This window comes from Tenrec ecaudatus, chromosome 5 (genome assembly GCF_050624435.1).
Source record: "Tenrec ecaudatus isolate mTenEca1 chromosome 5, mTenEca1.hap1, whole genome shotgun sequence".
NCBI classification, from domain to species: Eukaryota; Metazoa; Chordata; class Mammalia; order Afrosoricida; family Tenrecidae; genus Tenrec; species Tenrec ecaudatus.
In genome coordinates, this window is record NC_134534.1 from 145,962,207 (window position 1) to 145,976,045 (window position 13,839).

General features: G+C 37.9%; 1 protein-coding gene and 1 non-coding gene across 7 annotated transcripts in view; both read right to left on the reverse strand.

The window, feature by feature from the left end:
• The window catches only part of SLMAP (sarcolemma associated protein), a 153,764-nt gene that overhangs the window by 7,260 nt on the left and 132,665 nt on the right, over nucleotides 1-13,839 (reverse strand). For all 6 annotated transcript variants that reach the window (XM_075549998.1, XM_075549995.1, XM_075549997.1 and 3 more), the window contains 5 exons: nucleotides 10,690-10,812; nucleotides 9,548-9,622; nucleotides 5,579-5,899; nucleotides 5,020-5,137; nucleotides 725-896 (listed from right to left, as the gene is read on the reverse strand). In XM_075549998.1, coding sequence (XP_075406113.1) covers nucleotides 725-896; nucleotides 5,020-5,137; nucleotides 5,579-5,899; nucleotides 9,548-9,622; nucleotides 10,690-10,812 — 809 coding nt within the window. The remainder of the gene's footprint in view (nucleotides 1-724; nucleotides 897-5,019; nucleotides 5,138-5,578; nucleotides 5,900-9,547; nucleotides 9,623-10,689; nucleotides 10,813-13,839) is intronic.
• Nucleotides 2,818-3,008, reverse strand: LOC142449393 (U2 spliceosomal RNA). Its single transcript, XR_012784583.1, has one exon. It is a non-coding gene; the product is annotated as a U2 spliceosomal RNA (small nuclear RNA).

Genomic DNA, 13,839 nt, shown 5'->3' on the forward strand with positions numbered 1-13,839 from the left:
AAATTTGTAATGACGCCATCATGTAAGGACAGTCTACAACGGGGGTGTGGTCCCTGCCCAGTGGATCAAACGGCATCAGCCTTCTCTATGGTCCAGGCTGGCCCAGTGCAGTCACGAAGTGTCCCCTTGGCAGCTCCCGGTCAACTTGAATCACAGCAAGGCCACGCGAGCGCACACGCGCGCACGCACACACACGCACACACTTAATTCACCCAAGACTAGGTTTTTGTGAACATGCAAATTTGTGGTGGGAAAAAGGGCGGTGGGGTAGGGTATGGGGACAGGGTCAGAGAACATGTGATTGGCTGGCTGACTAGGAGGTGAATTTTAAGTACCCTTTTCAGCCATTTTCGCCTGGGGGGTTTGGGAAGCCTTACAGTGTGGCCCTAGTTTGGGTTTCAAAAGCACTCTAGATTAAATATGATGTGTGTTGGAAGGAAAACAATGGGTCAAATGATCTGGTCCAAAGGATCTCTTGTAGGTTAACTAACTGGTAGATAACCATTAAGAGATAGCTATTTCGATTTTTGAAGTCAAAGCCTATGGATGAATTCTATGTGGACCAGGATTCGCAGCTAGAAAATCACCAAGCAGGGATGCTCCAGATTTCCACTCTGACAGGGAATGTGACGTTTGCTGCCCTTCATTTCAAACTAGCATGGATTTCTGACTTGCTTTTGGCTTTAAGTCCAACCAGAATTGGGCTCCTGTCTTTTCGCTTTACCTCTTTCTGTACATCCTTTGCTTGGTTTTCAGCCTTATTGAGAAGAGTTTTTAAATCAGCTGCATCGCGAAGATGCTGTTCCTTCAAGGATCCCACTTGATTCTCAAGCTCTTTTCTAGCCATCTGAAGGGTGCTGAGGTCACTGGTAAGCTCGAAGCTCTGCCTCTGAGAACTGCAACAGAAAAAGGCCAGTCAGGTTCATGACGCAATGGTCATTTCACAGGCGGGAAACGGACCCAGCAGGCAGTCCAATTTCTTCGGTTTCCCTAGGGAAGATGGAGTAAAATTTAGAGGTGAAAAGGAAAAAGAATGAGATGTTTCTAGTAATTGAAAAGCACAAAAACATTGAGGGGAAAAAAGGCAACTTAAAGCTGTGTCCTATTTCCAGATAATCAAATTCAGGCACACCTCATTTTATTGCACTTCACAGGCAATGCATTTTTGTACTTTTGTTTACAATTTCTAACAACTAAAGGTTGTGGCAACCCTGCATGGAGTTGAGTGAGTCTGCTGGTGGCACTGTTACAACAGAATGCGCTCACTTTGTGACCTAAAGTGTCACATTATAGTAATTCTGACATAACGTCAAACTCTTCATAATGCTACTACGTCCGCAATAGACAAGAGTATAGCGCAAACATAACTTTCATATGTTCGTGAAGACCGAAAAACTCGTATGACTAGCTTTCCCGTGGCCTTCACGTTATTGCAGCACTCCGGAGCAGAATCTGAACCATCTCCAAGGGATGCTCATATGCGCAAAGGATGTGACTTGGAGAAAGAAACAGGAGATAATTATTGTTTCTGTTTTATTACATTATGCCCTAAGAAGATTCACTGCAGGTCTTCTACAGGAAGAAAATAAGGCACTTATTTCAACCATTTCTTACAAGTTTAAGTACTAGCTAAACAGGGTAGGGTACAAAAACATAAAGCATAGGAGCCACTACCAACTCAAAGGTAATTCTGCTTAAATGAGAATGAACACCCAAGTTAGGAGGGAACGATGGGGCAATGAAGCAGGAAGGTGGGTTCTAGACCCTCGCTCTGTCACTACTCAGTTAGGGGATGTTGAGGTAAGTCACTACCTGGAGCAGAAGCATTCCTTGAGCAATTCTCTCCTGAACTCTTAGATCTATGTGTTACACAGACCAGGATGGCACAGAATCTTCGTGCCTTCCGCCGTCACACATGATGATGGAACTCAACAGTTTCAGAGGCTGTTTCCAGGTTAAATTATGGGATAATTTAAATAACTTAATATTTATACATCAGGAAAAGTGCTTGATATACATGAACAGAAATTCTTTTATTTCTTTTGCATCACAAGACAACAGGGAACAAGACTCGTAGTTAGTGGTCTTAGTTAATTTAGCTCTCACCTATGACAGAAATAGGAGCTGCAGGACTACTAACTGCATGATTCATGGTTCACATCTCCCAGCCAGTCTGCAGGAGAAACACAAGGCTCGCTACTCCCGTACAATTTACAGACGTGCGCACCTACATACAGTTGTTATGAGTTCGAATTAACTTGATGGCAGTGGATTTGTTTGTTGTTCTTGTTATGACAGTTTTATGCCCCTCAAGACAGCATGACAAGAATCAGACTCAGTACTGTAAATGTTACCCGTCGTGACAGCATGAAGAGGGCAGGCTGAAATGCTGTCAGGACAACAGTTACAAATTTAAGACTCTGTAAAAGAAGACTAGCTTCTAAATACTACTTAAATGCTACGTAAATTTAGTGACTTTCTAAGCTGGAAAAACTAAAGAAACAGAATTAGCCTGTTTCAAATAGTTTCTGTACATTAAGCAGATGACTTGACCAATGATTGAATAATCCTAGCTTTCTGAGACCTAGAATTTATAAACCATAGGCTTCTTCTTCTTCTTTTTTTTTTAGCTCTCTAAAGTGATATTTACTTGGAAACTGGGAAGACTCTTCCAGGAATCAATGTAAATCACAAGGTTCTAACTCATTTAGCATTTATAACCTTGCTTTCAAAAACAAACATTGAAGTAATTTTTAAATCTTTTTTTTTCCCCCAATAAAATCCTCTAACTTTAATGACCATTTGATGAGTCCCCCGAAAGGGTGCACCGTTCCTGGAAGTACTGCAATACCAGGTCGATGCGTGGAGTGGACAGAGCAAGCACCTATTCCAACTCCCTGCTCCAAAAATCCATTTAATATATTGTCCTCGGATAGAGGACGTATCAGATATTAAACTGATAAGAACAGATACTACACTTGATCTTAGCCAAAAGGCCGAGAAGCGATATATAAATCTTTAAAAGTAATTGTAAAAGTAAGAAAATGTCAATGTGATCAGCGGTGATAATTCAATGTCAGTATCGCTTCATAAAAATCCAAATAAAATAAACCCATTAAGATTTGGAAACTGATTGTGGTAGCAATTGTACAGTTCTGCTTGACATGATTGAACTATGGAATATTATATGTTTTAACTCCTAGTAATAATGAAAGATACTAATGCATTCCAAAATGGAGAGAGCTCAGGTGTCTACACTATATTATACAAATGATTTGTCTTAGTGTGCTGCGACACAGCAGTAAGTTGCTTCTCATAACTAATACATACATCCAGTGTGTGTAACAAAAAAAAAGTGTCACATACTCACAAACAGAAGGGGGGTGGGTATGCTTAAAAACTTCATAGAAACATCTTCAAACAAAACAAAAAATCAAACGCACTGCCATCAGGTCAACTCCAACGCATAGCGACTCGACAGGGCAGGGTAGGCGTGTCCTCTGTATTTCCAAGACTGACTCTTCTGGGAGTGGAAAGCCTCATCTGCCTTGGTGGTTAGAGCTGCTGACCTTGTGGTTAGCAACTGGGTAACCACTACGCCACCAGGGCTCCCAAATCATTTCAGTACCTGGTACTTCCATGTTCCCACAAACATTTTAAAGCCACCTTTTAAATATCTTTTTGGCCTTCGCTTTACTCATATTTTGGAAATGCTTTTACCACATATACTCGTGTATAAGTTGAGTTTTTCAGCACATTCTTAGTGCAATTTTTATGGTAAGATTAGGTGCCTCGGCTGATATTCAGGTCGGCTTATACTTAAGTATATACGCTGTATACATTTTTCATATGTGTCAAAAACATTTGTTTTATTCTTTATCTTTAATAGTCTCTATGCATTCACAAAGTAATAAAATCAAATGTATGCAAAGACTAAACAGTCATGACACTGAAAGTGTCTTATAGATATTTATATTGAGAACATAAGGCAGGCTTTTAGAACAAGATCAATATAGCTTGTTTTGTCAGTTCTTGGACCACAAGATCAGCGGTTCAAACCCAACAACCACTCAAGGGAAAAAGATGAGACTGCTTCTGTAAAGATTTTCAACGCCTTAGAAATTTCATCATTATGTATCAGAATCAATTTGACAGCAGATTTATGTTGTTCTGACTTAGTTTATCAGGTGGTTTATTATTTTTCCCTAAACTTTATTACAGAAACTGACCTTGATTACTGAATTTTCGCTAACCTTAATGATCTTCAAGAATGTAAACATACGTTTGAAAGAGAGTAATGACCTGATTCTGGTATACTGGATGAGGCAGGGTTAGTTAAGTATGATTTCAACAATAAACATGTACTACTTCCATCCTTTGGATTAGAATACAATAATTATATAAAAATATAAAATGAACCCAATTTTAAAACAAGAAATCAATTTTAAACAATGCAACAAATATTGGTGGGAAAACAGGCTCCCACTGAATTTGTGTAATAAAACAATCACATCTACTAGTTTGCCTGGAAAATATTGGCTATTAGAATCATTTCATTGGTTTTTGAAAATCCTTGGCCTCTATATTCTCTCTTTGAAATGTAGAAGGTAAAATTATGACAATCAATATTACAGATAGCTTATTATAGTCATCTTCTGGTTATCCTTCCTAACAGAAGCAATCACTGGTAGGGGAGAAAAACAAGCTTCTACTTAAAGTTCATTATCACTAGGTTACAGTGGAAGGTCAATGACTAGTTATGGATTATTGCAATTAATTTCTTTAGTTTTTTTGAGGGGGGAGGGTAATTCATGCGTCTAAATTTTGTGAGCACACAAAAAGAGAAGGATATGCGAAATGATGGTGGTGGCAGAAAAAAAAAAAGAAGCTAATTATTCATTAGCCCAACTGTCTGGCTAAACATTTTGTTCTAAAAAAGTATTTAAGTATCAAAATTTAACCCAAATGAAAACCCAAGATAAAGAAAGGTTTTGAAGCTGTAAGAGAATTCTTGCATACTTGTGCAACTCTTTTTCCTGCCGCTGCAGTTCTGATGAGAGCAAAACATTTTCTTTCTTTAGCGAACGGCATTCCGTTTCCAGTACCTTCCAATCTTTTCGCAGCTTCTCCAGTTCACCTAGAATCATCATCATCCAAAAAAAAAAAAGTTAATGTGGGGCTGTAACTGCCATAAAATTTAAGAAATTAAGAGAAATATTTCTGAGAAGAATCTTTTATTTCTTTTCCTTCAAAAATGTGTAGCTTGTGGCTCCTTGTTGACTCGTTACTCTCTGCAACTCTATCTCAAGAAAGCCCCATTTCCTTGACCTTGATTACGGTTGTCCCCCAACCCACTGCACTTTTATTAAGCTAACACATTTTAACATTCCTTAATTATTTTACAAGTTTTTAACTATTGTAGAACTTGCAGGCCCGAAAAATATCTTTCTAGGCCTAATATGAGAAACCTGGTTTTACATGGTCTATGCAATCAAACAGAAAAACCGGCTACCGTTTTTTGGGGTACAAATTAGAGGGCTACCATGGTAAGAGTTTCATGTAAAATTCATTTACTTACCTTGCAACTTTGTTGCTTCCTCTTTCTGCTGGTCCTCACACTGCTGACATCGAAGCTGAAAACTGTTTTGCAGACTCACAATTTCTTTCTCGTATTCATGGGCAGCTTTCCGCCACCGCTCGAGCTCCGCTCGTACCTTCTGAAGCTCTTCTTGTAAGGAAGCAATATCAGTGTCCCGCTCAGAGGCAGCTTTCTCTGCCGCTTGATGAAGAAGCAGAATTTCATCTCGGGCACTAAGTAATTCATCTCGAGTGCTTATGATTTCTTTGTCTTTCTCCTCCCGGAGATTCTCAATATCAATATGCAGCCTCTGCAGTTGGGCTAAAAAGGTATTATGCAATCATCAATAATTTGGCATAAATAACTAGTTTTTAGGGATAAAAGAATGGCTCACTTAGGATTGTAGCTACTGCTTAGGCCAGGCTAACAAAACCTTTGCCAACATTTTATTCAGTGGCATTAATCGTGTTCATCATGCTGTGTAACTCATCCATCACTAATATCCATTTCCATATTTTTTCTTCACACTTAATAGGAACTCAGTATCCCTCTAAGCAATCACTCCGTATCCCCCAGTTCCATGACCAAAGTGCTTAACGAGGCATGGGAGGGGGCTTCAAAAAGTTCATGGAAAAATTCTACTATAATTCTATTTTCTACGGAGTTTTTGAAGTCCTGTCATGTGCCCCTTTAACTACTAATAAACTTTGGTTATTAGGCATTGCTGATCCTATCATTCCATAAAGTGAGCATATACAGTATTTTTTCCTTCTGTGTCTGACTTATTTCACTCAGTATGATACCTTCAAAGGGGCTTTTGAAAAATTGAAACGATACAAGCAATCATATTTCATGCAGAAAACATCAAAATACAGCCATAAACCAAAACAAAACAATCAAGTGATCTTTATTTACTACACAGAGAAAACTATGTTTAACATTTTGCTATTTATTTCTCCAGATTTTTTCCCTATGCATACTAATTACACACATATAAATATATTAAAACATTAAAGACTGGATTTTTTTTTTTACCAACTTACCCAAGTGGCCAGGTATTTTTTTCAGTTGTTAGGGGTTTTTTTTGCATTAAACCATAAATGGGTTTACAGCTCACCAACTTTTTATATTTATTTATAGCTTTCAGTTTTTGAATATAAAACATTGTCTCACATGAAACATTTTTCAATGCATGTGGAACATTATTACTTTTATGAACTATAATCTTCATGAAATTATAAACTTCTTGTAAAAATAATCAACAATCCATATTACTTTGATAAAGTAAAAATACAGTATATGAAACAAAAAATACATTCTTTGTTCCCCAGTGTTCATTTGTTGAATGGTCCTTTGTTATACAATGTACTATTGTTACTCTACAACTACATTGAGAAACAAAGTGCGCAAATATCATCCCTGAAACACTGTGCAAAGACGACCTCCCAGCCCTTTGCTTTAATTAGTTGTGGAGACCTTATTCTAAATAGTCACAATTATTTCATATAGTGTAGTTACCATAGGACCAATATGTAAACAAAGGTTCCTAGTACTTTTTTAATGTATGGTACTACTCTGTATAACATTTTTCTCTGTGAAGCGGTACCTTACAAACTTTGCAAGTATACCTGGTTTCACTCCTTTTTCCATGGGCAGCGCAAACTCTACAGGCTCTGGTAGGTGATTTCTTTTTTCCATTGCTTGACATGAACACAGGTTCATGCTGCTTCACGCGTTATCTCGGGATCCGTCCGCAATATGTTAAGTAGGGAGGGACCACGATATGCATAGTTCATTCTAATCTACCAGAAACGAACATCTGCCTATACAAATTGTTACACGATTACATACTTGACCAATAACTTCCTATAGGCATTGTAGGCTGTTTGGTGTGATCCTGATCATTTTGCTGGAATCCTGGAGCAGTGCAAACAGTAAATACTCTTGGCTGATAAATGAAAAGTCTAAGACCACCCACAGGCACTTCAAAAGAAAGAGCTGGCAATCTACTTCTTCCAAATCACCACTGGGAAAACCCCAGGGAGTGCAGCTCTTCTCTGACACACACGGGTCACCATGAATCACAAGAGGCTGGAAGGCCACTGAAGGTGGTGGTTATTTTCGTAAGGTGAACTCTCAGACATAGAATTGCTGGGTCAGATGGCAAGCATCAGCAAAACATTTGATGTGCTTCCTTCCTTCTTCTGTTGAGAGATAGTAATTCCTTATAAAGGCTTTCCCTGATGACATATCTGAACAGCATTTTGTCGTTCTTTAGCCTTTAACTCCACATTATTTTCTTTCTAAACTCCCTCTGGGTGATCATCGCCTTATACATTTATGTGCTTGCTGCCATCTCCGCTAGACGGGAAACCTCATGCATTGCAGGGCCTTTGTTTTATTCTCTGCTCTATTGCCAATACCTAACAGAGTAAACTATCGAGAATGATTGAATGAATTACCCTATGACATGAGCTGAGTTTCAAATAATTTGGAAACAATTTGTACAAAATCACACTTGGTTCACTTCTGTCTACCATCATACAAGAAAGTTTAAGTAAAATAAAGTTTTAAAAGAGAGCAATTAAAATAATTAAGAGGATTTAGGGAGGAGAGGAAGCTGCTATATAAAATTTGCTTTTTAAGTTTGTAGGAAGGATTGAGGGCTGAACAGGCTCAACATCTGAAAAGGCACAAAGGCCATTGATGAGATGACAGCACTTGTTGGTCAAGTCCTGAAATACACAGGCTGACACGGGGGGGGGGTGGGGGCACTCGATAAGGTCTGGGCAAGCCGGCTTCAGAACAAAAGGCTACTAGTGGAACAGGGCCTATAGGGAAATTTGCATGTACCTAATACAAAATGGAAATAAAGATTCAACTACATCAGATTTAAATAAACTAGTGAATGGTGGCCTTAATCAACAGTAAGGTTAAAGAGTTTCTAATATGAAACGCACAATTTACCCCCTATACTTTAATTTGACCCAAACCCCAAAACTTAAAGAACACAAACATCCCAACTGAAAAATTAAAGAAAGATGTCAAAAAAAAACTCAGCTTTTCTCTCAGATATTTTAGGACAAATATTGCAGAGGTCTCCTACAATGGCTCCCCATCTTTTCTGAACTGTGATTACTTGCCTATTTCATTTCTCTTCACTCCATTTTTCAAATGAACATTAGTTCTTTCTTTGGCAATAAAGGCAAATTAAATTTCCTTTTAAAATTGTATAATGGCCAAGGGCTCAAGTAGAAAGAAATTGTTTTGGAAATGTTGATGGCAATATATACACAAGTTTGCTTCATACTACTGAATGATAGATTGTTACAAGATTTGTAAAAGGCCCCCCAAATAAAATTATTAATTAAAAAAATTATAAGGGAACGAAAGATCTCTTTGAGGCTTCTCACAATGACAGCTTCATAATACCAAAAGCTCCAACTGAAAGAAAACTCTTGACAGGTAACAAGGATCTTTCTGTAAAGAACCTGAGACAGAGCAGACTGTGAAGAGCAACCATCACCCACTGTTAGGGTAATTCGGGGATCATTATTCTACTCCACGTGGCATCTTTTTTGTTGCAACACAAGTGTTCTGAGCATGAAAAATAATGCTACCAGCAAGCTAATAGTACTGATGCAAAGAGCACTTTAAATAGATTTCTTGCTGAAAGCTTTCTCTGTAGTTGACTCCTTACGTAGCCAAGAAAGTGACAGGCTTGCCATATCTACATCCTTTACCCTTGCCCTACGGATCCCAAGAGTCTAATACTGGAGTGTTGGGAGCCTTTCTTTGTATCTTCTTAAATAATAATTAAAAAATCTCCACCAAGGCCATTTATAGACTTAGGTTCTAGGAAAACTGTAACAAATGAGGGCCCTCATTCTTAATTTCCATCCCTTTGTAGTTACTGAAAACAAGTAAGCAAATGGTAATAATCTCAAACCAACCTGGCCAATTCCTTACCTTGAAGAACCTGTATTTGTTTAGTGGATTCTTCAACTTGATTTCGAAAGGCTTTTCTTTCTTCTTCTAAAAGAGCTAAGAGGGAAAAGAGAGTATATTTAATTTTATCATTAAAAATATATTAAAATTTTTTATTAATTCAAATATTCAGAATTGACTGGAAATTTCTAAGCAATTTTTTTCCTGTAAGACTCTTGAAGGAAATAAAGGTTAGGTAGTAAGTATTATTAGCAGTTAGAAGATTTCAACAGCAGTGGAGTTTTGTATACCTTGTATCAACAAGATAACTAAAGTAACTTAAATTTTCAAAGCCGACTTAAAATCTTCATGTGTGCTACTAAGTGCACAGTAAACACTGCAAACTACTTGCTACTGCCACTTCAGGGTTGTACGCTGAATAAATTAGCTTGGACCTTCCAAAGATTTGAGTGAAAGTTTTTTCAAGGTAAAGACACAGAAGAAAGTAGTAACCGAAGTTCTTGGTTCTTCCTACAGTGGGAATCTGCTCTTGGTGAGAAAGGCTGTCTTAAATAGAACACAAGGACTCAAAGGCCAGTCGTTTCTTCCTTGTTCTAAGACTCTCTTACAGCACTAATCAGTTAGGTTCCACCAGGTAGTTACTGTGAATTAGGTGGGCACTGTGCTCTGGGGAGAAGACTTCACTGGCTACTACATAATCTCACTACAGTAAGTAAACAGCTGGGACAATTAGGAGACTCTAGACCTTAACTTTTCTGGTTCTTCCCATTTACTACTGACTATACTGTAAGATCACAGAGACCACATATCAATTTTACACTGAGTATCGAACATTCTGTATACCCCAAACTTGGGGCACTCATAGACATTTTCCCCTTTTGTTCGCTCAAAGTTTCATAAGTAAATATGATCCAGATCTTTCACTGGTACAGGCTACTTAATTTTCACATCAATGCTGTGAAGGAGGTAACTCTACTCATTTGATCTGAAACCTAGTTCAGAATGTTAATGTTAAGCGGATTCCCCAAGACCACAGATCTAATTAAGTTGTAGATTTGGAAAAGGATACACATACTATTCTTCTGGGATCCAAGTGTGGGGCTCTCCAGTTATATCAAGGTACCTCCACATATCCCCGAGAATCAAAGCAATCTTGGTCTCACCTTGAAGTTCAAAGCATTTTTGTTTACTTGCTCTAGCTAGCTCCTGGGCTTCAATCAATTCCTTGCGGAGATGCTGAATTTCTTGTTTTGTTTCAATTTCTGACTGTGCACCTTGCAATTCATCTGACAAAAACATGTTTATTTTAAAAGCCAGAGTTAGTATCACACTAAAATTTCTACAACCAAAGAGTAGGCAAGCATTGTTAAACAACAAAATATGAGTTAAATAAACTTACAAGCAATTTATAGTTAGCATTTTAGTCATTTTAACCATGATAAAGAACACAAATACAATCAAACATATTTAATAGCGTTGATATGTAATGGCAATGGTGCTCTAAATCACATTAGTAGATAAAGAATTATATATTTCATTTATCAAAAGATTATGCAAGCCTTGAAATGCGGTGATAATGACAAAAATTCACTTGCTACTTATGGGAAATGGAAAATTAAAACTAATCTTTTCTCCAAGAAAAGTCATTTTGCACAGATTTCCCAGTTTTTGAAAGCAAAATAAAAACTCCATCTGGACAGGGACTATGCCCATTTTGTCATCACTGTTTCCCTAACACCAAATATCTAACAAGCAAATAGTTGCTAAATGATTCTGTGATTTAACTTAAATGATCAAGATCCAGCATTACACAGGTCAGATATTCCCCCTCCCCTACAGGCCTTCTTTCCAGCTACTCTGCTCATCTTTCATTGTACTAAAACTGAACACTCCCTGGCAGAAAGGTATTAGCAAGGAGGGCATTGTCTTTTTATAGGGCAGCTGTTCTCAACCTGTGGGTTGCAATTCCTTTGGGAGTCGAACGACCCTTTCACAGGGGCCGCCTGATTCATAACGGTAGCAAAATGACAGTGATGAAATAGCCATGAAAATAATGTTATGGTTGGGGGGGGTCACCACAACATGAGGAACTGTATTAAAGGGTCACGGCTTTAGGAAGATTGAGAGGCACTGTTCTAGGGCATTTGAATGGACTATTACTTCAGCCATAACAACATTAACCCAACAAGAAAGAGTTAAAGAGTAACTTTTCACAAGACAATGACATTAGGTCTTGCATGTTACATACATGTATTTTTTAACAGTTAGATTATATCTTATTTTTCCAGGTAAAAAATTTTGATTCTGGGTAATCTTTTCTAGTCAACCTATCAGCTCCTTCTTCCAAAGGTCTCTTGGTCAGGGTGGGGGCATGTTGAGAAAGACATTTTCCAGCAGCAGGGACAGTCACAACTGCAAAACATCTTTCACAATCAGGGAGGGCCTTTGAACCAGTTCATTCTGGGGTTAAGGATGGCAAACCTCTGCTGTTAATTTGCATTGCTAACAAATTTCCAGGCAATGCTAAAAGTTTCACCCCAGTGTTCCGAAATCAGAATCAACATTTCTACAAGATCCAGAGGTACTTAAGTATAGTAAATTTTAAGTACTGCTGCTCTACTCTTGTGATTCTCAGAATTGGTTTTAGCATTACTGGAGAACTAGTTAGAAAGGCACATTTTCAGTAGAGGTTTGAACTGGAATGAACCAGTTGGAAGCTCTGTTCACAACTCTTATATTACTCCCTGCAATCTATAAAGGCCCTAATACCTCCCCATCTCTAGATCTGCCATTATATAGGAAACATCTACATAAAATCCTTGAATAGAAAGTATCCTAGCTCTATTTAGAATTTCTCAACCTTAGCATTATTGACATTTATGCTGGACAATACTTTGCTGTGGGGACTGTCCTGTGCAATATATCAAAATGTATTCAGACACTGCCAAATGTCCCCCAGGGGTGATGAAGGTTAAACTGTCCCATGTTGACAAGCACTACTATATGTTAATAATTTGGTTAATGCTGTATTTAGTTGCCACTAAGTATCTGGGAAGTGGAAGAAACAGGACTAGAACTCTCACTTCTAGATTCCCAGTTGTTGTTTGGTGTCTTAGAGTCAATTCCGACTCAGTGGTCCAAATACAATGGAAGGAATGCCGCCCGTGCGGTCGCAGCCACAGTGCCAATCCACTTCTTCCTTTTCACTGTCCTGCTTGACCAAGCATGCTGTCCTCCTCCAGGGACTGGTCTCTCCCGACCACATGTCCAAAGCATGCGAAACGAAGTCAAACAACCCCCCCACCCTCAGTTATAGGAATTAAGTAGCATGTTTTTTAAAAAAAAACAACCAATTATTTTTCTTCTCTAGGAACAAAAGGACTCCTATCATCATTTGCTTTTAGTGATACATGGAATACAATGCTTCAGATTATATTTCATACTAAGATGCTTACCGCAACACTAGCTACACAAAGTAGTCATTTAACTATCTGATTAATCTATAAATTAAAAATATGCATATAGAATGTATAGGTGAAGGATTAAAAAATAAACAATTAAGCCACTGAGCTGTACAAAAATACATAAATTAAACATATCAGAAGTGAGTTAACACAAAAACTAACGGAGTACTTTTTCATTTTGTTTTGTTTTAAGCAAAGGGGCCCTTTTATAGATTACAAGTCATATGTAAATACACCCCTTAATCAGTTATGTTGTGGACCAAACTATATTTCAAACTAAATACGAATGAAACAATGGCTAGACTAAATAATTATGTTTCAGGACACAGAATATGATCTCGGCAATGAGTTTTGCTATCACAGGGATCTACTATTTCCAAATTAGCTCTGTGGACCACATAATGAGAGAGGTCACTATTTCAATCTGAGTAAATGTCACTTATCAAGTAACATAAGGAAACGGCATAGTACCTGTTTGTTAAAGTACAGATCAACCATAAAGCTTATACAAATTAAGTTCAATACAGAAAACAAACAAAGGACTGTATTCCAATTAATCAAGCAGTTAGGTACATTTACTTTTCCCAGAAAACTGGGTGCCAAATTTTTACCAAAGACTAATGAGCAAATCTCTTTGTGCTAAGGTTGACCAAGGGCTCACTGTGTTTCATACGCTGATGTGGGAAAATGCATTACTAGTTTATTCTGTCATGGGTCCCTCTCACAGTATCCTCTGTTGTCCACGAAAGGGAGCTTTTGTATCAACCTACTTTTGTCCCAGAAAAGGCATTTTTTCAATCTACTTCAAAACCTTGGGAAAAATCCGATGCTGAAAAGTGGGCAGATGAA